The 25,636-nt window shown below is 50.0% G+C and overlaps 1 protein-coding gene across 1 annotated transcript in view; it reads right to left on the bottom strand.

Annotated features, from left to right (window-relative positions):
• Nucleotides 1–23,647, bottom strand: part of LOC119963624 (serine protease 53-like) — a 45,185-nt gene extending 21,538 nt beyond the window's left edge. The window contains exons 1-5 of the mRNA XM_038792954.1: nt 23,521–23,647; nt 23,295–23,439; nt 10,256–10,403; nt 9,583–9,858; nt 6,923–7,111 (exon numbers count right to left, since the gene is read on the bottom strand). Coding sequence (XP_038648882.1) covers nt 6,923–7,111; nt 9,583–9,858; nt 10,256–10,403; nt 23,295–23,439; nt 23,521–23,575 — 813 coding nt within the window. The 5' untranslated portion in view covers nt 23,576–23,647. The remainder of the gene's footprint in view (nt 1–6,922; nt 7,112–9,582; nt 9,859–10,255; nt 10,404–23,294; nt 23,440–23,520) is intronic.
• Nucleotides 23,648–25,636: the final 1,989 nt, after the last annotated feature.

Here is a 25,636-nt window from a genome sequence, read left to right as displayed (position 1 = left end):
CAGATTACAAGCCCCTGACATTTGAAAACCTCAGGCCATGTTAGGCTGCCAGAAGCTCGGGTGCATGCTTGAGGAATGACAGAGGTGTTTGCAAAGCAGTCACCCAATCTGCTTTTTGTCAAGGAATATGTTAGATAGAAAGGCGTAGACATAAATAACTCCTGGAAGGAATGTTTGGAGCCTTGGACAGTGAGAGAGGAGATGAAAAAACAGGTGTTACATCTCCTATGTTTGCATTGAACAGTGCCACGTGAAAGGACAATGAGAGAGCACGTTCAGCCAGGTGGAGGAGTGTCACAATCGATGGAAACCTTTTGGGCCTCCATTCAAGGAAGAAGCAGAGAGCCTCCTGCGAGGATGGAGGTGCAGAGAAATCGGATGCCCATGGTGAAGAAGAGACAGTTTGGGCCAGGAAATTAGAAAAGTGAAGGAGCGTATTAGAACAGTCATGGCTGCAGGGGGCAGAGACTGGACAAGAGGACAAGAAATAGATTCAAGTGAGGAAGAAATCAGTTCAGTGGGGCACGAACAGGCTGAAATGATAGATCTACAATGGCAGTCCTGGTTATGGATGTGGTATGGAAATAAAAGCAAACTCTCGTGGAACTATGAGGCGGGAAGCTGGGTTGAGTAACCAGGGTAGATCACCAGAGGAGATGAGAACAGTGACTGGTTTGGAATCAATGACTTGTTGTTTGCTTCTGAGATCATGATGTCAGGACAGGGGTGGTGGGAGGAAGGTTGGAGAGTTGGGGTTCAGCCTCCTCAAGGTAGAGGTCAGTTCACCAGAAAACAACAGGCCTACCCTTGCCAGCAGGTTTAATGACAGTCAGGGTTGGAGCTGAGTACAGCAAGTGCAGGGGGAGATGCGAGTGAGTGAGAGGAGCAGCGTTATTGAGATGGCTGATGTCAAAGGCCAAGGATAGCGGGCAGATAGGGGGATCCGGGTGAGGGAACACTGGTGAGCACATAATTAAAAATTTAAGTTTTTTTTTAAATTATGAAATGCTTCAATCGGGTGAATCTACTTTCTCTGATTGGGATATTGGACATAAGTGGTCAAAAAATATCACAAAGAGAGGGTGAGAACAGAAGTTAGGAAAAATTTATTTTCATTTCATGTTTCACGGTGTGTGGCGATCGCCGACAAGGCCAGCATTTGTTGCCCATCCATCTCTCATTGAGCTGAGTGGGTTACCAAGGGGCTGGTTTAGGTCACTCGGCTAAATCGCTGTCTTTTAAAGCAGACCAAGCAGGCCAGCAGCATGGTTTGATTCCCGTACCAGCCTCCCAGAACAGGCGCCGGAATGTGGCGACTAGGGGCTTTTCACAGCAACTTCATTGAAGCCTACTCGTGACAATAAGCGATTTTCATTTCATTTCAAACCATTGCAGAAGGCAGTTAAGAGTCAATCACATTGCAGTGGGTCTAGAATTACATGCAGGCCAAGCCAGGCCTGGTAAGAAATGGCAGATTTCCCTTCCTAAAGGACAGCAGTGAACCAGATGGGTTTTTGCAGCAATCATTTCATGGTCACCATTTCAGAGATTAGCTTTTCCATGTTCCCGATTTTATGAATCAAATTTGAGTTTCACCAGCTCCTGTGGTGGGACTTGAACTCTTCCACCCGGAGAATTAGACGATTCTCTGTGGACGACTAGGCCAGGGACATAACCACTGCACCACATGTTGCCCCATGAACATGGGTGGTCGTTGAAACAAGGGAAGGGATTTTTACCCCCGCACCCCGTGGTGTGTTTTGCCGTGACGGTGGTGGCCTGCCATTGGCTGTTGGCAGGATCTTCCAGTCCTGTCAGTATCAACAGGTTTAACTGCTATCCACACCCTCTGTCGTCGGGGAACCCATGGCGGGGGGGGGGGGGGGGGGGGGGGGGGGGGGGGGGGGGGGGGGGCTGGCGGGAGGACGTTGTCTGCCAGCAGGAACAACCGGAAAATTTTGGACAAGACTATCTTTGTCACAGGGAGCATGGAGCATTTGTGGACAAAACCACATCATCTTTTAATAGAGAGGCTGGAGGGGTAATTAGTTTTAGGTTGCTCTCGCAAAGAGCTAACGCAAACACAGTTGCTCTGTGTTGTGAAGTTTTATATTTTATTGAAAGCAGCTAGCATTGTCTTGTCTGTTATACATTTTCTAGCCAATACATTGTATCCTCTGATGTACAGTATGCAGAATCTTGCCATACTTTTTCAAAGTGTCAGGCTCAGACTGAAAGCCGGCGTGTAGCTCTCCTGCGGAAAATAAAAAGTGGGCAGGGCTTACATCACCAGTCACGTGGGGTGAAGCCACATGGAGCCATCTTCATTCTAGACCACAACGTCTTCACCTTCGACAACAAATTCTTCATCCAGACGCACGGAACAGCCATGGGGACCAAATTTGCACCTCAATATGCCAACATCTTCATGCACAAGTTTGAACAGGACTTCCTCACCACACAGGACTTTCAACCGATGCTATACACCAGATACATCGATGACATTTTTTTCCTTTGGACCCACGGCGAGACATCACTGAAACGACTACACGATGACATCAATAAGTTCCATCCCACCATCAAACTCACCATGGACTATTCTCCAAATTCAGTTCCATTCTTGGACACACTCGTCTCCATCAAGGACGGTCACCTCAGCACCTCGCTTTACCGCAAGCCCACAGATAATCTCACGATGCTCCACTTCTCCAGCTTTCACCCGAAACACATTAAAGAAGCCATCCCCTATGGACAAGCCCTCCGTATACACAGGATCTGCTCAGACAAGGAGGAGCGCAACAGACACCTACAGATGCTGAAAGATGCCCTCGTACGAACGGGATATGGCGCTCAACTCATTGATCGACAGTTCCACCGCGCCACAGCAAAAAACCGCACCGACCTCCTCAGAAGACAAACACGGGACACCACTGACAGAGTACCCTTCGTCGTCCAGTACTTTCCTGGGGCGGAGAAACTACGACATCTTCTTCGCAGCCTCCAACACATCATCAGCGAGGATGGACATCTTGCCAAGGTCATCCCCACACCCCCACTACTGGCCTTCAAACAACCGTGCAACCTCAAACAAACCATTGTTTGCAGCAAATTACCCAGCCTTCAGAACAGCAACCACAACACCACAAAACCCTGCCAGGGTAATCTCTGCAACACATGCCAGATCATCGACATGGACACCACCATTACACGTGGAAACACCACCCACCAGGTACGCGGCGCATACTCGTGCGACTCGACCAATGTAGTCTACCTCATACGCTGCAGGAAAGGATGTCCCGAAGCGTGGTACATTGGCGAGACCATGCAGACACTGCGACAACGAATAAACGGGCATCGTGCGACTATCAACAGGCAGGACTGTTCCCTTCCAGTTGGGGAACACTTCAGCAGTCAAGGACATTCAGCCTCTGATCTCCGGGTCAGCATTCTACAAGGAGGCCTTCAGGAGACGCGACAACGCAAAATTGCTGAGCAAAAACTTATAGCTAAGTTCCGCACGCATGAATGCGGACTCAACCGGGATCTGGGATTCATGTCGCATTACATTCGGCCCCCACCAACTAGCCTGGACTTGCAGAGGCCTACCGACTGAACTGGCTTGGGACAATTCACACCTCTTTAACCTGGAGTTACCTCTCTCTCTGCATCTTTGATGATTTGATTGCCTGCAGGTGCTCGCATTCCGGGGCATCTCTGACTGTGTCTATATAAACATTTCTGGAACAAGCCTTTCCATTCACCTGAAGAAGGAGCCGTGCTCCGAAAGCTCGTGTTTGAAACAAACCTGTTGGACTTTAACCTGGTGTTGTAAGACTTCTTACTACAAAATGGTAACATGCACTCGACCTTCCCAGTGCTACTAACAGGTTAGACACCAGATCAGAAAAATTGATTTGAGGAATCATTGGAAAGCTGTGAAAGTTTAGGATAATAAATGAGACATTAAGTGGAAAAAAAATTAAGGATTTGGGGTTAGTTTTTTTTTTAACATGTCATCAATAAGTCCATCACCGTGATGAAAATTTGGAACGGTTTAAGGACTTTCAGAAAGCAATAGCACCTGTGGGGCAGTGAGGAGGTAGATGGTGAGCAGAGTACATTCATCCTCTGCCCAGGTCTTCAGTACAAAAGTCAAGACTGGCATCCGATTGCAGCACTGAGGAAGCATTCCCTGTTTGGAGGTGTTGGCTTTCAGGTGAGATATTTGAAACCAAGGCCCTATCTGCCTGCTTGGGTGGGTGCAAAAGATCCAGTCGCACTAAGAAAAGGAGGCAAGTTATCGCTAGGTGCCTCGGCCGATATTTATCCCCGCAGTCAACATCACAATAATAGATTATCCGATCATTATCACATTGCTGTTTGTTGGAACTTGCTGAGTGCTAATTAGCTGCTGGTTTTCCTACATCACAACAGTAACTACGCTTCAGAAAGAATATAAAGAATTTTGAGACACCCAGTGGTCATGGAAAGTACTGTATAAATGCAATTCTTTCTTTCTTTGGTTGTTGGATGGTCGAGCCGTTTAGAGCCAGACTGTGGGATGGCCATTCATAAATTGGAGGCCCACTTCAGGTCACTGATTCTGTGCATTTGGAAAAACAACTAGGTCCCACAATGAACTGGCTAGCAGTCGGAAGCTACAGCTGGATTTTATGTGCCCCTGCCAGAATCGCTTTTGGCAAGGGAGGGGGGGTGGGCACCTAAAATAGGGCAGTTGCCCTGACCATCACCTCCGTATCACCTCCGATCCACCTTTGTCATATGTTAACAAGCTAATCGAACACGATAATATGCTACCCACAATGCAATACAGTTGGAATTGCAGTCGGGAGAGAGTGGGATTTTAAAAGGGAGGAGTGGAGGATCTTTGCTGACCTGCTCTCCGAAACTCATCACCCTCCCCCGTTTGCCCCCCTTCCTGTCTTGGCCAAACCCTCCTTGGTCAATACCCCTGAACTTAACTCACCCCAGAATCCATTGGGCCTTCTTCTTGGGACTGGCTGTAGTCACGGTATCAACCATTAATGAGCTCATGGCGTTGACCGATCTGCCGGCCAATTAGATTGGCATTGCGTTTGTCCGTGGGTCCGGCTGACATGAAGTGAGTTGATCGCCAGCCGACCTTCCTTCCGGGATTGGGGGATGTAAGTTATCCTCCCCACTAACCCCCCACACACACATACACACACACACACTACTGCCCTGTAAAATGCAGCCCTTTCGGTGAGACTCTTTCATGCAGTGGCCTGAGATGGTATTCAGCAGCCTTGATGTTTTTGTGGACTCACTCATGGTCCTCCTGGCCGTATCAAAAGAAGTAGACATTTGCAAATGTCCTCTGGCCAACTGTTTAAAAAGCATCAGTTAGACGACTCACTGCCCCTCTTACACATTTAATGGGCTTCTGCAGAAGTAACAACGATAAACTGCAAAGTCAATCTTCACAATTTAATGAGACTTGTGCCTCAATAATGCTGCTGCTTGACGAGCAGCAGGGTAGCACAGTGGGTTAGCCTGCTGCCTCACGGCGCCAAGGTCCCAGGTTCGCCCCCGGCCCTGGGTCACTGTGTGGAGTTTGCACATTCTCCCCGTGCTTGCGTGGTTTTCACCCCCACAACCCAAAGATGTGCAGGGTAGGTGGATTGGCTAAATTGCTCCTCAACTGGAAAAAATGAATTGGGTACTCTAGATTTATTTTTAAAACTTAAAACTTAAAAATAAATAAGTAATGCTGCTGCTTGGTGACCCTAGCAGAGGGTGGGATTGATACAGGAACAAAGTGACAAGGGCAGCACTCTGATTTTAAGGGTAACGCCTCACCCTCATTCTCACCCAGACACCTAAATTAAAATTGGCCTTATTTTTCTTTTGTTTATTTTTTCAAAGAATATTCACAATGGTGTCTTTTAATAATTAAACCACCACAAAAATTTGTATTCAGCACAATTTCTAAAAATGTTATTCTGCTTTAATCATTAAAGCTCATCGTAAGCAAAATTTTAAGGGTTCAGTTTCAGTTTTCCTGCAAATTACAACTCAACCTTTACAATCGACATTGTTACTTTACAGTAAAAAATATATTTTGTAACAGTTAAAGCATGTTCCAAATAGTATGATCAATGGCCAAATAAACAAAACAATTAACACAGGTTTCCATCATCACTGCCAATTTTCACACTGTGTATCAGGTAAATCTTTCACAAATCCAGAAATAAATGTTTTTCAGTTAACAAAAGAAAGTTTCCATAGCTACGCAAAAAGTAAACTCGCAATAAAAGCTGCATAAACATGAAATACACCCTATCTCCAGGGTGCAAATTGATCTGTGAGCAAAGATTCAGGCATGATTTGCCTTTTCCTGGCCACTCACATCTCTACCCAGCTGCACAGTCAGGAGTGGTGGGATTTGATATGCATTTCCGATAGTTTGTGATGCCAGCTGTTAACTAAAACTTTACAGTGTTTCTGGCTCTTTGGCAACAATAGCTGACGAGGCCACATTGCCGATAGCACACGGGTGCGGGGGAATATCACCAGAGGAAATAAACACAAACATGTCCGACGACCTGTCCACAAGCTGCACTGAACGAAAACAATATTGATATAATATAGGGACAACAGTTGTGTCGGAGAGAAGTGATATCAATACAAAACTTGCAAAAACAGAAAAGCTACTCGACCAAAGCTTTCAAAAACACAAGCCGCCATTACACCTGAGGATATCAAGTAGTTTTTTACATGTATGACTACAAATGAACGTTTCTGTAAAATTTCAAGTGACCAAACCACCTCAGTAACATGTATTTTTGCGTCAGGTTCCTTTTGATTGATCCAAGTACAAGCAAATAGCAATTTGAACAATGACAAACAAAAGTGCAGCCATTTTCTGTTAGATTTGTTAATCTGTTTCATCAAAATTTACAACTCCAGTTTTTTCCTTGATCCAGGTTAAATATTTGTCTGTTAGCCGAGTATAAATGCCGGGGTGCCTGGCAATCGCACACTGTTTCCCAGCTGAAGCAATGCCAACCATCACCTCCTTCCGGCTCAGGGCTTTTGTTTTACACATTAACGGGCCTCCGGCATCGCCCTGTGGAAAAAAGAATAAGATAATTATTCTCAATATTCTTTTACATAATATGTAAGGATTCACAAAATGTTCGAAAGTTAATGATGGCGTTTGGGTTGTTAGCAATTTTCGTCAACTCACTTAGAAATGCAAAGAAAATTACAACGCAAGGACAAATACTGCGGGGCAGGCCCTGATGTCTGTGGCTGGGGTGGGGGTGGGCATCCGATGTGGTGGTGAGGGGGCTGGGGGAATGGGGTAGGTTCCTTTAATTTAACTTTGAGATTGGGGCAGCCTTTAAAAATGGGCAACTGATCTAAGAATCCCCCCTTTGCCGGCACCTCTCCCTTCCACTCCCGATTCTGACCTTGTGTGACTGTGTGTGTCGAGTTTGGACCTTCTCCCCGTGTCTGCGGGGTTTTCTCTGGATGATCCGGTTCCCTCCCTCAATCTAAAGATGTGGAAGTTAGGTGGATTGGCCATGCTAAACTGCCCCTCAGTGTCCAACGGTTATGGGGATAGGGCGGGTATGGGTCTAGGTAGGGTGCTCTTACAGAGGGTTGGTGCAGACTCAATGGGCCGAATGGCCTCCTTCAGGGATTCTATTATTCCTGCAGGGGTTCTATTATTCTATGAAATAGCAGTAAAACAGTACCTCGTTATGAAATCCTCTTAATCCAGGAAACCACTTTCTATACATTTGTAATTTTAGCCTGTTGTCCATACAAAGTCTACATCGTTCGAATACACCCTGTAATATTCAGCAGGTTGTAGCCTGAGGATACGGCCTTGTAATTGTTTTGTATTCTTTCCTGTTTAAAACTGAATGTGCAGGTTGAAGCTAACGGGGACCTCTGGGCCAATTACAGCAGTTGTTTTTTAAATTCTGAGGTATTGGTTGAATACTAGTGCTGTTATTAATTTTAGCATGATTGTCATATTAGACTGATTGAGATCTGGCTGCGAAGCCGACGAGTTTCACACAGCTTTTCTCACCTATCAAATGCTCTTTGTGCAATTTTCTGATGATTACGTCCAGAGATTTTGGATGGTTCCAACTTACGTTAGATAGCAGGTTAGTTATATAAATCGTTGGAAGGTTTAAAACCAGTTCTAACTCCTGGGTGCTATACTATTGACTTCTCCGAACCCGCACTGGACCCCTCCCCCCTTCCCGACATGCCCTCCCCACTCACCCCTGACTAACATCCTAAACCCCCAACTAGCCCCCAGCTCCCGACTACCATCCCAACTTCCCAAACCTCTGACTATCCCACCAGCTCCCAACTACCCCCACACCACCTGACTATCACCCACCCCCTAACTACTCCATCCCTCTAACTCTAACTGCCCCCAAATCTGCTAACTGTCCCCCAACCTCACCTCCAAATACACCCACACCCATAGCTACCCCCTCTAGCCCACCACCCCTGAGCACCCATATCTCCTCACTAAACCTTACCCTCAACGCCTGACTCTACACCATGCCGACATCTCTCAAACACCTGAGACTCACTATCCCGACCCCCACCGACATCTCCACCCGCCCTGCTCCCTCATCCACTTATCTTGATTTATCTCAGTGCAATACAGCAGCTAGTGTCATAAAAGGAGAGGTGGCTTGGCTTCCCTGATGATCCTATATCCCAAAGGAAGGAATTCAGGGTCAGGTACTCAACATCCTGGGGGTCACCATTGACCAGAAACTGAACTGGACGAGTCATATAAATACTGCGACTACAGGAACAGGTCAGAGGCTAGGAGTCCTGACTCCCCAAAGCCTGTCCACCATTTACATGGCACAAGTCGGGAGTGTAATGAAATACTCTCACTTGCCTGGATGAGTGCAGCTCCAACAACACTCAAGAAGTTTGACTCCATCCAGGACAAAGCAGCCCACTTGCTTGCTCCCTCTTCCACAAGCATTCAAACCCTCCGCCACTGACACACAATGCAGCCCTGTGTACCATCTACAAGATGCATTTCAGGAACTTATCAAAGTTCCTTAGATAGCACGTTCCAAAACCGGAACCACTACCATCTAAGAGGACAAGAGCAGCAGATCGCTGGGAACACCACCACCTGGACGTTTGCCTCCAAGTAACTAACCATCTTAATTTGGAACTATATCACCGATCCTTCACTGTCGCTGGGTCAAAATCCTGAAATTCCCTTCCAAATGGCACTGTGGGTTTACCTACAGCACATGGACTGCAGCGGTTCAAGAAGGTAGCTCACCACCACCTTCGCAAGGGCAATTAGGGATGGGCAACAAATGCTGGCCTAGCCAGCAATGTTCACGTCCCGTAAAAATTATTTAAAATAAATATTTCCAGCCTCCCAGGTTGCGTGTTTGGGTGAGAAATCTCGAGCTCCCATCTAAGGTAAGAAAATAGAAATGGGATGGCAATGCGACGGTGATTGGCACTCCGCAAAAGACTCGACTCATTATCTATTTCTAAAAATCCTACAAACGATAGTGTGCAACTTACCAGGCAGGAATCTTTTTTACCCTTTTTATCGCCTGCACAAATCATGTCATCTGTTATAAGTGGGCTCCCATTGTAATATTTTTTACTATTGCAGCGTTTCCGCTCAATCACAGATACAGTTGCCTCTTTCAAGGTGTCAGACAATGTTTTATCGCTGGGACTGGTTTGTCCCCATCCAATGATAGTGCATTTTGCTCCAGATTTAATGTCCTTTGTGGAAGTTGGCAGTTTCAGGATTTCTATCACCTTCTTCTTGATTTTTGCATCTTGTGCTAACTAGAACAATAAGAAAAATGTCTTTACTTGGTTCTGAGTAGCTGCAGTCAAGCATATAAAATCAATTTTACTGCGGCATTTATTTTATTCAAATATAAAGTGCAGAAGGTGGAAAGTTATTGCTTGCGAGTAACTCCAAAACGCCCCTTCATTTATTTAGGCAATTTTGGATATGTGAATCTAGACAGTAAAATGTGAGTAAAATACCTAAGGTTGAGAACATCACTCAGTAAGAAGCAGAACAATTTGTTTCTACCCATGTTTTCCACCAATGATCTGCAATAATTATAAGGAAACCGTGTAAAAATTCTGCCCCTCTTTTTTTAAGCCAGGAAGGAGGGTTTCTCATTCCCACACATTGAACATATTTACAGATACCTTCTTGAACAATAATCACCTCCAGTAGCATGATGTCATTGTCCACTTTATTTTTGAATTTAGAGTATGGGATATGCGTTTTAACAGAAATTCTTTGTTCCATCTCATCTTTCGTTCGGAATGAGTGAGCTCCAAGGATTACGGTGACTTTCTTTTTCTTGAGCAACCTGTGGATTTTGAATTGCGAAACATTACTTGGTGATTCAACAACAACTTGCATTTAAATAGTTCCTTTAACGTAGAAAAGCATCCAAAGAGATTATGTCCGGGGTTCTCCAAGCCCACTGGTCGGGGGCCGCTAAAAAAGGCCCCCGCAGTGATTCTCACTGCTCGACAGGCCGAGGGCCCGCCGGGTTCCACCGAGGCCAGCCAGCATGGTTCACATGTGGTCCCACCCGGCGGGACCTCCGCGTTCTGGCTGCGGGGGACATCCTGGTTTGGGGGGGGGGGGGGGGGGATCTGACTCCGGTGAGGGCCTCCACGGTGGCAGGCTCGTGATCGGAAGCTACCGATCGGCGGGCGCACTCATTCCTGGGGGGGCCTATGTTCTTCCGCCATGGAGGGCTCCGCCATGTTGCCCGGGGGCCGGTGTGGAGGCGGCCGTGGCGCGCATGCACGGACCCTACCTGCCGTGGTGCACAAGCGCAGACCCATGCTAGCCATGGCACGCATGCACGGACCCTACCTGCCGTGGTGCACAAGCGCAGACCCATGCTGGCCGTGGCGCGCATGCACGGACCCTACTTGCCGTGGTGCACAAGCGCAGACCCATGCTGGCCGTGGCGCGCATGCATGGCCCCTACCTGCCGTGGTGCACAAGCGCAGACCCATGCTGGCCGTGGCGCGCATGCACGGACCCTACCTGCCGTGGTGCGCAAGCGCAGACCCATGCTGGCCGTGGCGCGCATGCACGGACCCTACCTGCCGTGGTGCGCAAGCGCAGACCCATGCTGGCCGTGGCGCGCATGCACGGACCCTACCTGTCGTGGTACGCAAGCGCAGACACATGCTGGTCGTGGTGCGCATGCACGGACCCGCACCGGCTGTGTCGGGCTGGCTTTTGGCGCCGGAGCAACGCACACCATTCCAGCGCTGTTCTAGCCCCCAAACAACAGGGGCATTGCTGGGCCTGGAGGCCCGTTGACGCTGGCGTCGCTCATGCCAGATTTGACGCCGGCATCAACACTTGGCCAGGATTTCATAGAATCCCGGCCTTTGTCTTCCTTATTGTGTTGTGGGATTTGGACATCACCGGTAAGGCCAGCATTTGCTGCCTGTCCTTGATTACTCTTGAGCTGAGTGGCTTGCTAGGCCATTTCAAGAGTCAACCACATTGCTGTGGATCTGGGGTCGCTTGTCGGCCAGACCAGGTAAGGATGGCAGGTTTCCTTCCCTGAAGGACTTTCGTGAAGGAGATAGGTTTTCACATCAATTAATGATATTCATCATTGAAGTGTTGGGCACTGTGGACTTGTGAAGCAGACATATGCCACCAACACTGAAGAAGGTTCAACACTATTTTATTAACTCTTATAAAATAATAGACATACTATAACTGTGCGTTTACACGATGCTAGTTTAACTAAAGACCTGTGCCTGTCCGAACCAGTTGAATCTCTCAGCATGTGTGGTGAGTCTGTACTATACTTGATGAGCTCCTGTGCTTCTGAGAGGCAGCATCCAGAATGAGTGGGAAAAGTGATGCCCTCTGCCTTTATAGTGCGTGTGTTCTAACTGGTGATTGGCTGCTGTGTTTGTGCATGTTGATTGGTCCTAGTGTATGTCCATCAGTATGTGTCTGCACCATGATATACTGGTGTATATTATGACAATCATTGTCACCATTACTGAGACTAGCTTGACATACTTGATTTGGAAATATATCGCCATTCCTTCATTATCACTGGGTCCAAATCCTGGAACTCCCTCCATCACAGCACTGTAACTGTACCCACCGCACAGGGACGGCAGTGATTCAAGAATGCATCTCACTACCACCTTCTCAAGGGCAATTAGGAGTGAGCAATAAATAATGGCCTGGGGAAGCCCACATCCATTGAATGAATAAAAAACTTGTTCCATCAATTGCCATGGTGAGATTGGAACGCAGATCCCCACCAGCCTGGGCCTCTGGATTATTAGTCCAATGTTATTACCACTACAGCTCTTTGCTACTTTTATATGTTGGTGCACACCCACCTGCCAATTTTGTTTAAACTCTCCCCACTCAAGGAATGAACCCCCCCACCCCGCCAACCGAGGATATTGGTACGAGCCCTGTTAAGAATCAACCTGTCCCTTTTTAATAGGAGCCTCCTGTACCAGAACGGTCCTAAAGTCATACAGCGAGATTCTCCATTCCTGAGACTAATTAAGTATTGACGCCGGGGCAGGATTTGTGGACTTCCACGACAGCAAAACTGGTGTCACACCTGGACCAATTCGGCTACTGTTAAGGGGCTAGCACTGGCGCCACATGGAACACAATTGATTCCAATGAGAAACGGTGCGGAATTCACAAGGTTCGTGATTGACACTCAGGAGGTTGACAAGCTGCAGCCACATCTACACACTTCACTCCCACACACACCATCCCAGCCAACAAGATGGCAGCAAGCCCCACATTTTACGGACGCCAAGCTCAAGATCGTCCTGGACGCTAGAGGAGAGGCAGGCCACAATGTACCCCAGCCTGGGAAGGTGGCTGCCAGTCACCATGCCTGCATGCAGGTGGCAGAGGTGGTGAGGTCCAGGAACCAAGCAAAACCAACTTGGTTTCCGAGTAGAAGGAAACAAGACATGCTTTTGGTTGGGCTCAGGTGTAGAAGTTTCGGTTCTATCAGACACTGTCCGGATTTAGCCACAGCACAGGAGGAAAGTGCACAACGTCCTCAGGGTGGCCAGGGTGAGTAAGCAGCACTGTGCCCCTGGCACCAACCCCCATCCCACTACCCATAAACTACTTTCTCTCTGCCGCCCACCCGCATGGCAGCCAAAGCCCCAACCTGCACAACATGCCGCCAGCCAGACCGGTCACCATGGCCGTGTGCCCTGGCCACTGAAGCCAACAGTTACCCACCCCATGGCTGCATTGTCTAACACTGTGCATTTTATGTTTCCCCACCCCGCCCCACCCCTCAGGGTAAGTGCCGCCCATTACCGCTGGGAGTGGGAGAAAACTGTAGGGGGACCGGCAGACTTGTGGCCTCTCACCAGTGGCAGAGCAGTTGGCCCTGGATGTCATTGGCGGGCCTGAGGAAAGGGATTTCGCCGGGGTGGAGATTGGCTGCGAGTGAGGAAGTGAGATCCCGCTTAGCTGCGGTTCGCCGTGCCGGGTACGTCAAACCACCACCACCCTCACACCACCCTTACACCACCCTCACACTACCCTCACACTACCCTCACCCTCACACTACCCTCACACCACCCTCACACTACCCTCACACCACCCTCACACCACCCTCACACCACCCTCACACCACCCTCACACTACCCTCACACCACCCTCACACCACCCTCACACCACCCTCACACTACCCTCACACCACCCTCACACTACCCTCACACTACCCTCACACTACCCTCACCCTCACACCGCCCTCACACCACCCTCACACCACCCTCACACCACCCTCACACCACCCTCACACCACCCTCACACTACCCTCACCCTCACACCACCCTCACACCACCCTCACACCACCCTCACACCACCCTCACACCACCCTCACACCACCCTCACACTACCCTCACCCTCACACCACCCTCACACCACCCTCACACCGCCCTCACACCACCCTCACACCACCCTCACACCACCCTCACACCACCCTCACACCACCCTCACACTACCCTCCCCCTCACACCACCCTCACACCACCCTCACACCACCCTCACACCACCCTCACACCACCCTCACACTACCCTCACACCACCCTCACACTACCCTCACACCACCCTCACACTACCCTCACACCACCCTCACACCACCCTCACACCACCCTCACACCACCCTCACACCACCCTCACACTACCCTCACACTACCCTCACCCTCACACCACCCTCACAACACCTTCACCCCCAAAAGACCTCACGCCTGGCACAGTCTAGTCATGCATCTTGTCTTGTGTCTTGCAGGAGCTGCTGGTGATGGGGCAGGTCTCTCCGGTGTCCCCTGCCCTCAGTCACTGCCAGTGCCACAACCAGAAGACCCCCCCATTTGCTGAGCAGCAATGGCAAGACCGACAGAAAGTTGACTCATATGGCTGAAACTCAGGACACCCCGGACCTCGATTCCAATATTGACAGTGATTTCCCATCACAGCTGTCTCCAACACCCTCCACCATCCCAGAGATACCCACCTCGATTGGGCACTTTAGTGAGGAGGCTCCTGGGACACCCTCTGCTGCGCACCTCACACATGCCCCGGTCATCAGGAGGAGGCAGGAACTCCAAGGCGGCAGACGGTCAGAGGGTGGGCCATCCCCAAGGTCTAGCTGCTGCTCAGATGGGCTTTGGGTTTCTGGAACGGACAGTCCCATCCATAATAGTGATGCAGTCACAGAGCCAGGGACTACATGAGGGGTTTTCGGCGAGCAACCAGCACCTGCAGGGGCTAGTGGAGGAGTCCAACTGAGTGCAGGAGCAGGAGATAGTGCCAACCATGAGTGCCACCTAGGCCAACAGTGCATGGGTAGCATCCGCGGAGGAGGCCTTGGGGAAGGCGCGGGTTTTAACTATGGATCAGCATGTCCAAGGCCTGGGGCACTCTGAGCAGCTGCTGGCCGAGGTCCAGGACAGGGTGCCTTTCACAGGCAGCATATGCCAGAGCCACCTGGACATTGCAGCGGCATCCTGAGCATTGCCCAGTCACAGTGGGACTTGGCTGAGTGTCGGTGGCATTGCCCAGACGCTGGCCGACATAACACAGACACAGAGGGAGGTGGCCCAGTCCCAGAGGGAGATGACGCAGTCACTGGTTGATGTGGCACAGACCCAGAAGGTGGTAGCACAGTTCCAGCATGATGTGGCGCATTCCAGGCGGAGGTGGTTCACTCCCTGTTCTCCATAGCCGCGATCATGCAAACCTTGGTTGAGATGAGAGCAGGCCTCCAGGACTGGCAGCGCCAGGTGATGGGGATGTCTCAGGGGATAGCTCCGCTCACACTCCAGTCATATGGAGTAGCTTGGTGGCCATCGGGCACCCTGAGGGAGTAGGAGATGAGGGGCCCATGCCGGTTATTCCCGCAGCACCTCGGAGTCCCCCCGCCACCTCCTGTCCCTAGTGTATCTGGTGGGCAGCGGGCAGAACAGGGTGCCAACACACCAACTGGGGCACCCGAGCAGCAATCAGACACATCCAGGCCCAGTTGTCCCAGAAAACGGCCGCCAAAAGGGATCCAGGTCGCAGGGCTGGAATCATAGCAGGGTGGTGAGGAAAGGGATATGGGTCGGTTTTTGGACGAGCCGGAATTCCCAGCTGGATGAGAGGAGGCAGGCGCTGGAGGAGCGTTAAGGTCGAGAGAGGTGCTGGGTAGCATAAAAGGGATGAAGGCGGGGAAGGCCCCAGGGCCTGACAGTTACCCAGCAGAATCCTATAAAGAGTTTGTGATGTAGCTGGCACATCTATTGGGGATGTTTAGCAAGGGGCTGGAGAAGGGGCAGTTGCTGGAGACACTGCCCCAGGCGTCAATCATGCTAATTCAGAAGAAGGGATAGGACCCACTAGAGTGTGGGTCATATACGTCCATAGCATTGTTAAATACAGATGTGAAGGTGTTGGCTAATTTAGTGGCAGGTGGGTGGAAGGATGCATTCCATGGGTGGTTGCAGAGGACCAAACGGGTTTTAGTGAAGGGCAGGCAACTTTCCAATAACATTAGGCGGTTTTTAAACATGATAATGATCCTGTCGAAGGGGCGGGTACCGGAGGTAGTGGTCTCTATGGACAGAGAGAAGTCTTTCAACCAGATGTAGTGGCGGTACCTGTTTGAGGTTATGGGAAGTTTTGATTTGGGTCGAAGTTTCTGGCGTGGTTGCATCTGCTGTACATGGTCCTGGTGCCAAGTGTACGGATAAACGAGAGGCGATCGCGGAGCTTCGGGCTGCAAAGGGGAACGAGGCAGGGGTGGCGCTGTCGCCGCTGCTGTTCTTGCAGGCGATAAGAGCCCTTGGTGATGGTTCTTAGGGTGTCAGTAGAGTGGCAGGAGATTGTGAGGGGGTAGAGGGAACACTGGGTGTTGCTGTATGCAGACAACCTGTTGGTGTGCATATCGGACCCACTGGAGAGCATGGGGAGAATTATGAGCATACGAGAGAGGTTCGGGGTCCTTCCCTTCCCGGGCTGTCAGAAAGAGTTAGGCGTTTCCTGTGAATGCGGCAAATTGGGAGCCAAGGAGAGGTTTAGGTATTTGGGGGTTCAGGTGACGGGGGAGTGGGCGACGATGCACAAATGGAACCTGAAAAGGTTGGGAGAGGAGGCTAGAGGTTCTTTAGGAAATTAGATACGTTACACCTGTCATTGGCGAGGAGGATCCAGGTGGTAAAAATGAATGTTCTGCCAAGGTTCCTGTTTGTATTCCAGACTCTCCCAATCTTCATTCCGAAGGCCTTTTTCCGGAAACTGGGTGCAGCGATTTTGGAGTTTATACGAGAGGAGGAGGTAACTATGGTGAAGAGGGCCATGCTACAGAGGCAGAGAGCACGGTTGGCGTCACCAAATCTGCTGCAGCTCATATGGGCGGTGAATGCAGAGAAGGTGAGGCAGTGGTGGGAAGGAGAGGGGTCAGTATGGGTTAGGATGGAGGAGGAGTCCTGTAGGGGTCCAGCCTGGGGGCCATGGTGACGGCGGCATTAATGCTGGCACCATGGAGGTACACGGTGAGCCCGGTGTTACAGTCCATGATTAGGGTGTGGAACCAGTTGAGGAGACACTTTAGGATGGAGGGGATGTTGGTGCTAACATCGCTGTGTGGGAACCACAGCTTTAAGCCGGGGGAGACAGATAGCCTGTATAGGAGGTGGGGCTGGTGAGGGATCTATACCTGGAGACGAGGTTTGCAAGCCTGGAAGAGCTGTGGGAGAGAGTAGAGCTTCCAAAGGGAAGCAAATTCAAGTATATGCAAGTGAGGGACTTTGTGTAGAAGGAACGGAGAGTGTTTCCCAAGCTGCCGGAGTATACCTTATTGGAGTGGCTGCTGCTCCCAGATGTAGAAGGGGAGGGTAGGATTGGGGATATATGCAGATGGCTGGTGGAGCACAGGTGTTGAGGATTAAGGAGAAATGGGAGGAGGAGCTGGTGCGGGAGATAGGTTGGGGAGTTTGGAGTGAGGCGACGTTTGGAGTGAATTCGACCTCCTCGTGTGCGAGGATGAGTTTAATTCAGTTTAAGGTGGTCCATAGGGAGCATATGACTTGGGTGAGGATGAGTGGGTTCTTCCAGGGGGTGACAGACGAGTGTGAGAAGTGAGGGTGAGGGTCAGCAAATCACGTGCATCTGTTCTGTGGTTGAGACGTTGGAGAGATAGTGGGAGGGGGTGTTTGGGATTTATCAAATATTGTGGGGGTGGAGGCTGGGCCGGACCCTATGGTGGTGATTTTTGGGGTGTTGGAAATGCCGGAACTGATGGAGAGGGGAAAGGCCGATATTGTGGGCTTCGTCTCTCTAGTTGCCCGGTGAAGGATTCCGTTGGAATGGCGGTTGACAACGCCACCAGGGGTGGCGGCCTGGATGGGGGACCTGTACGACGTTCTCCATCGAGAAAAGATTAAGTTTGAATTGAGGGGATCAGCGGAGGGCTTTGAGACATGGTGGGGCTGTTCATGACCATGTTTGAGGAATTGTTCATTGCAGGAGACGAAGGAGGGAGGGGACAGGGAGGGGGGGGGAAGGGGGGGACAACGTGTACAAGCTGTGAACTGTGGAGTATGGAGAATGTTCTTTGAATCATTTATGTTTATGTACCTTTGAATAAGTTTGGAATAAAATGGATTTTTTTAAAAAAGCTAGACACCTGGTCACATGCTCAAAAGATTCAATCAAATTTGTTAGGCATGATCTCCCTCTGACAAAGCCATGCTGACTATTCCTGAGTCTCTGCAAGTGGAGATACATTCTCTCCTCCAGAATTTTCTCCATTAGTTTTCTACAACCTTTCTTAGATAGTGGGACCACATTAGCTTCTCTCCAGTCTTCTGACACCTCCCCTGAGGCCAGTTGGGCCCCTGCAATCTCCTCCTCGCCTCTCACAGCATCCTGGGGCACAATTCATCCGGAAGTGGAGATTTGCCCACCTTTAAGCCTGTCAACACTTCCAATACCTTGGGCGGATTTCTCCGACCCCCCGCAGGGTCGGGGAATCGCCCGGGGCCGGCGTAAATCCCGCCCCCGCCGTAGCCGGAATTCTCCACCACCCGGGAATCGGCGGGAGCAGGAATCATGCCCCGCCGATCGGTGGGCCCCCCCCGGCGATTCTCCGGCCCGCGATGGGCCGAAGTCCTGCCGCTGACAGGCCTCTCCCACCGGCGAGAATTGGAGTAGGTCTGGTGCCGGCGGGATTGGCGGCGCGAGCAGGCCCCCGGGGTCCTGGGTTGGGGCAGGGCGATTGGACCCCGGGGGGTGCCCCCACGGTGGCCTGGCCCGCGATCGGGGTCCACCGATCAGCCGGCGGGCCAGTGCCGTGGGGGCACTCTTTTTCTTCCACCGCTGCCACGGCCTCCACCATGGCAGAGGTGGAAGAGACCCCCCCTACCGTGCATGCGCCGGTGGTGACGTCAGAGGCCACTGACGCATAGGCGCATGCGCAGACCGGCAAAGGCCTTTCGGCCAGCCCCGACACTGGGTGACGTAGCGCCAAAGGCCGTTGGCGCAGTTTTGGCGCCGGTAGGCGGAGCGGAAACCACTCCGGTGCGGGGCTAGCCCCTAAAGGTGCGGAGAATTCCGCACCTTTGGGGAGGCCCGACGCCGGAGTGGTTGGCGCCACTCTGCTACGCCGGGACCCCCCGCCCTGCCGGATAGGGGAGAATCCCGGCCCTTGTCACTCCCTATGGCAATTTGCTCAAGAACCTCACAGTCTCTCTCCCTGAATTCCATATCTGCCTCCTCATTCTCTTGGGTTAAGACATATATGAAGTATCCATTCAACATCCTACCAATGTCATCTGGCTCCACCCACAGATATCCCCCTTGTCCCCAATGGACCCTACTTTTTCCCTGGTTATCCTCTTCTCATTGATATACTTAAAGAATATCTTGGGATTTTCCCTACTTTTATCAGCCAGAACTTTCTCATATCCCCTCTTTGCTCTCCTAATTGCTTTCCTTAAGCTCCTTCCTATACGTTCTGCACTTCACTAATGCTTCCATTGATTTGCTCTCCTTGTACTTGCTAAAAGCCTTCCTTTTCTTTCTCATCGTCTCCTGAACATCTCTAGTCATCCATGGTTTTCTGGGTTTGTTACTCCTTATTACCCTGGCGGGAACATATGAAAATGAAAAAATGAAAATCGCTTATTGTCACGAGTAAGCTTCAATGAAGTTACTGTGAAAAGCCCCTAGTCACCACATTCCGGCACCTGTCCGGGGAGGCTGGTACGGGAATCGAACCGTGCTGCTGGCCTGCTTGGTCTGCTTTAAAAGCCAGCGATTTAGCCCAGTGAGCTAAACCAGCCCCCTAAACATATTGGGCTGTACCTTCCGCATTTCCTTTTGGAAACCACCCTCCCCCCCCCACTCCCACTGCTCTTCTGTAGATTTCCTCAAAAGTAACTCTTTCAAGTTTACCTTGGCCAGATCCTGCCTTAGATAACTAAAATCTGCTCTCCCACAATCCATAACCTTTTTTGCAACTTGTCAATTTCTTTTCTTTGTCCATAAAAAAATAAATTGAACCATGTTGTGATCGCTATCACCAAAATGCTCCCTCAACATCACATCAACTACTTATCTGGCTTCATTCCACAGAAATAAGTCCAGCACTTCACCACTTCACCGTCACCTGTTGGACCCTCTATTGAGCTAAAACATTCTCCTATATACATATTAAGAGCTCCACTCCATCTAAGCCCTTAACATGGTGACTGTTCCAATTAAGCTTGGGAAAGTTGAAATCATTATTTTTATATGCCTCTGCGAATTGCACACACATTTGCTCCTCAATTTGCCGCTAACTCTCTGGACATCTATAATAAACACCAATGTAGCTGTCCCTTTGATATTCCTAAACTCTACCACAAAGCTTCATTTAATGCCCCCTCTCACCCCGAAGATGTCATCTCTCCTTACTGCAGTAACTGATTCCTTAACTAAGAATGCAATGCTTCCTCTTCTTTTAGCCCCTCCTCTGTATACCGGGATGTTGAGCTGCCAATCCTGCCCCTCCCTCAACTACGTCTCCATTATGGCAACTATATCACAATTCCACTAGTCAATCCTCGCCCTTAACTCATCCATTTTACCTGTAATACACCTGGGAATAAAGTAGAGACAATTCAGCCTTTTCTTACTCCCTTGAAACGTACCACCACTCTATTCCCTCTGACTTAATTGCTTTTCTGTGTTACGCTGTGTCCCTATTCTGTTAACAGTCTGCATCCCCTCCCACCACCGAATTAGTTTAGACTCCTTACAACAGCACTAACAAACCCACTAGCAAGGATATTAGTCCTGCTCTGGTTTAGATGTCGACTGTCCCTCTTGTACAGGTCCCATCTTCTCCAGAAACAGTCCCAGTAGTCCAGGAATCTAAAACCCTCCCTCCTGCACCAACTCTTAAACCATGCATTCATCTCCACTATTCTCCTATTTCTGTACTCGCTAGCATGTGGCACTGGGAGTAATCCAGAGATTATGGGCGCGATTCTCCCAGCCCCGTGCTGGGCTGAAGAATCGCCGCAACCGCGCCACGCCGCCGTGATGCCAGCGCGCGATTCTCTGAGCTGCGGAGAATTGGCGCCATTTGCGCCAGCGCGTTTGGCGTCGCGCCGGTCGCAGGCCGCTGTACTTGGCCAGGCCGCTGATTCTCCGGCCCAGATGGGCCGAGCGGCCGCGCGGAAAAAGCAAAGTCCCGCCGATCAGGGGTAAACCGATCGGCGGGCCGGCCTCTCTCCCCCGGGCCTACTTTTTTGCGCGTCCGGCCCCAGAACCCCTGCTTCATGTTGCATCGGGGACGGCGCGTTCCGTAAAGCCACCGCACATGCGCAGGTTGGCGTGTCGCCACTGCGCATGCACGGGTTGGCGCTGCCCCCAGTGCGCACCAGAAAGTGAGGCTGGAGTGGCTTGAACCGCTCCAGGGCTGTGCTGGCCTCCTGTGGGGGCCAGAATCGTTAGTGCCTGTGCCCGTTTCGCGCCATCGTGAAACGCGATGGCGTTCACGACGGCGTGGACACTCTGTCCCGCGATCGGAGAATCGCGCCCTATAACCCAAGAGGTCCTGCTTTTTAGTCTACTGCACAACTCCTGGAATTCCTGGTCCAAGACCTCATCCCTCTTTCTACCTATGTTCTTGATACCAACATGGCCTCTGTCTTTTCACCCTCCCCTTCATGATGCCCTGCAGCCGTTCAGTGACATCCCAGACCCTGGCACCTACTGTCTGCTCATTTATGTCAGATGTGGCTATTACACTGCGTCAACTGATTTCACGTTGAGGTCATGTAATCTATTTTAAACTGGCTGCACCTTGGTCACATTCCTGGGAATGATTTTGAAATTAGATCCAGATAAGATTTCAGTTCAGGCACAGGTACATGTGTAAAATTAAGAACGCAAGAAATGGGAGCAGGAGCGGACACACAGTCCATTGAGCAAGCTCCGCCATGAATTGTATGATTCAATACAATCATGGCTGAACTTGGGCTTCAACCCCACTTTCTTGTTCACTCCCCAGATCCATTACTATCCTCAGATCAAAAATCACTCTATCCCAGCCTTGGATTCAATGATGGAATATCCATAACCCTCTGGGGTAGAGAATTCCAAAGATTCACAACCCCTTGTAATATCTTCTCATCCTGGTCCTAAATAATTTGCCCCTTAACCTGAGACTTTGCCCTGTGTTATAGATGCTCAGCAGAAACTATTTCTCAGCATTTATCCTATTAAGCCCCTTCAGAATTTTGTAGTTTTCAATGAGAGTGCCTCTCATTCTTCGAAACTCCAGAGAACATAAGCCCAATTTATTTAGTCTTCCATCATAGGACAACCCCCATACCCCGGGGACCAGTTTAGCGAACTTTCACTGTATCACCTCCAATGCAAGTATACCCTTCCTTAAGTGTGGAGACCAAAACTGAACACTATATTCCATATGTGGCCTCACCAAACTCCTGCACAACTGTCTTTCTTGCACAAGCACACTCAAGTCTCTTTGGATATCAACAATTACAAGTTTTACAACTTTTCTTTCCAATTAAGGGGCAATTTAGCGTGACCAATTCACCTCCTCTGCACATCTTTGGGTTGTGGGGGAGAATGTGCAAACTCCACACGGACAGTGACCCCTGAGCTGGGATCGAACTTGGGTCCTCTGCACCATGAGGCAACAGAGACGTTTTACATCTTTTAACATATATCCTGCTATTCTCTCCTCATGGCCAAAGTGAAAAACTTCTCTGTACATGATATTCCATCTGCCATCTTGTTGCCCACTCAGTTAACCTGTATTTGTCTTTTTGCAGCCTTTCTGTCTCCTTCCCACAGCTAACCTTCCCACCTGGCTTGGGGTAGCCTCAGCAAACTTTGATGCATTACTCATTGTCTCTTCGTCAAAGTTATTAATATAGATTATAAATAGCTGATCCTTGCGGCACTCCACTATTCATTGTCTGCCAACTTGAAAAAGGCCATTTATGCAATTATGCCCACTCTCTGCTTTCTATCCATTCACCACTAAAGTTCCATTAACTATTAAAGTAAACCATGCTAGTCCTGGCTATTAAGTTTGCAAACCCAATTTGACACTAAGCTGGAATTAAACCACTTATTTACAGCCTGAAAATTGGTACTGTTCCCTCTCATTTGTCTGGGAAAATGAGAGTAAAATGAACACATTTTCTTACTCTTGACAGTTTGCTGCCGTAAGCACCCATTTTGCTTGGATCAGAGTTCCTCCACATACATGCTTGTTGTTAGCCTGGACGGACACCATATAAGGTTTGGAGTGAGGTTTAACATCATGACCTCCGATGATTTCCACGCAGTCACCTATGGGATGGAAAATAACATAACTATCACAATGTGCAATCATTTTAGTGAAGTTACAAACCCACTTTATCGTATACTTACAGCCCTGGTTAGCCAAGACACTGATTACTGAAACAAAGAATGCCACCTGAAGCATTCTGAACTTTTTGTTCAACTGCAGAGATTGGTCCACGAGCAGCTCTTGTAGCGTTCGTGGAGGATGTGGTTTTATCCACATCGCGAATGAAGTGACACTTTGTGTTCTTATAATGATAAACTGTTATTTTTCTTACTAGTTTTAGCAACTTTTTAAATGTCATAAATATAGCTCTGGAAACAACATTACGCCAACACTCACGTTATAAAATGATAGCACCTCTCTATTTGCCATAATGTGCAAAGTTCCTGCTGCCCAAGGGCAAATAAAGACAATGGCATAAAGATTGTCTGTGGGAGATCTGACTGCACATAGGAAAAAGAAAGAGTAGAATTAGTCATCTTAGGACAGACATAGACAAATGTTTCGACAAAAGCAAACATGAATCTCAAATTATGTGTTGTCAAGGATTTCACCATGCAGAATATTCTACAAGGGAGGGGGGGAACAGGTATTGTACTAGGGACCACTGTTTAAAAATAAGGAGCCAGAATTGTCCATTTCAGAGACAAGGGGTGCAATTTAATGGCCATGTTACGCTTAAGCGGGAGCACGACAAGGCCTTTAAATAGCGGGAGAGGCCAAATTCGAGAACTGCTCAGGTCTGATCTGATTGCGATCTACCAGCCTGCTCCCATTGGCGAAATCCGGATCTCTAGCGTGGCAAGAAACCAATTATCACCACTTAAGGCCAATCTCCATACAATTAATGGGAGCGACCGCCTTATCTAACGGCCCCTGTGATCTAACCCCCTCATCAACAAGTGGTCATGTGAGTGCCGATTAGTACTCTTTTTAAAAACTGGCAGAAGGGCTGCTGTGGAGACCTAAGGAGGTGAGTAGCCATCTTCGGTCACAGGCTAAGGGCCTGGAGGCACTGTGGCTGCTAGCCCGGTGCTCGGAGAAGGGTGGGAGAGCAGTCTTGGTCAGGATGGGCAGCCATGGGGGTTGGGGGGCGCGGAGCGGGGGGTGGAGAGGATGGTCACCAATGGTCTCGGTTGGGGGGGGGGTCTAATCAATCACAGGTCCACCATGCCAAACCCTGTGTACCCATTCCCAGGGCAACCCTAGCCTCAGCCCACCAGCCCCACCAACCACCCATAACTCCCACTGACCGCGGACTCCTCAAAATGCAGTTCCGATGCCTCGACTGCTTTGGTGGTGCACTCCAGTACATCTCCCAGAGGGCTGGCCGCTTTGTGTTGGTCTGCTGTGTCCTCCACAACCTGGCACAGCAGTGAGGCAACATGCTGGAGGTGGCCACTCTCTGAGGAGGATGAGGATGAGGAGGTGCCGGACCATGCTTAGCCTTCCATGCTCTATTCTGCGATAGGTGTATCCCCAAGTTGTCCCGTGGCCTTCAATGCCCCTGGCGGGAGTCCTCTGGGGACTCTGGGCTGGAGGGCCCTGGCTCACTTGCCAGCGGCAAATGCCTCACCGTTCCATACTGTACCAACCGGGTGCTATCTACAAGACGTGGCATTGTCAGGGAGTGGAACTCGGAGGAGCAGGTGGCCCCATCACCACTCTGTAGGATGGGTCTGAGTTGGCATCCAGCACCCCTGGGGTTTACCTTGAGATGGAAGGGCAGCTGGTTTGAACTGCAGGTGCCCCTGCATCATCTGGTTCTACCAGCCCGTGTGGTTCCCCAATGTCTGCAGCATCGTGTCAATGCCATCGCGATTCTCCTCAGTGACTGGGCCATGTTCTGCAGTGCCTCAACAATGCCCACCTGCGACTGGGACAAACTCCGCAGAGTCTTGGCTATTCCCATCTGAGAGGGGGAAATGTCCCTCAGAACCTCATCAAGGTTGGCCTGGTACTGGGTCACGTCCACCAGCAAGTTGGACATTCTACAAAGGCCCTCAGCCATGGCCATCACCGACTGCATGACACCTTGGACATCTCCACGAATGCTGCTGATGTTGTGCACCAGGCTCTCCACTCCAGTCATCACCCAAGCAGTGTTAGCCTTGGTGCCACTCATTGTCGGCGCTACCACCTGCGCTTATAGGATCTGGGACTCCTCCATTTGGCTATGAACCTGCTGGAGGGTGGCTG

The sequence above is a fragment of the Scyliorhinus canicula genome, chromosome 3 (genome assembly GCF_902713615.1).
Source record: "Scyliorhinus canicula chromosome 3, sScyCan1.1, whole genome shotgun sequence".
Lineage (NCBI taxonomy): Eukaryota > Metazoa > Chordata > Chondrichthyes > Carcharhiniformes > Scyliorhinidae > Scyliorhinus > Scyliorhinus canicula.
The sequence above is the reverse complement of the archived record's forward strand: the minus strand, read 5'-3'. Positions and strand labels throughout refer to the sequence as shown.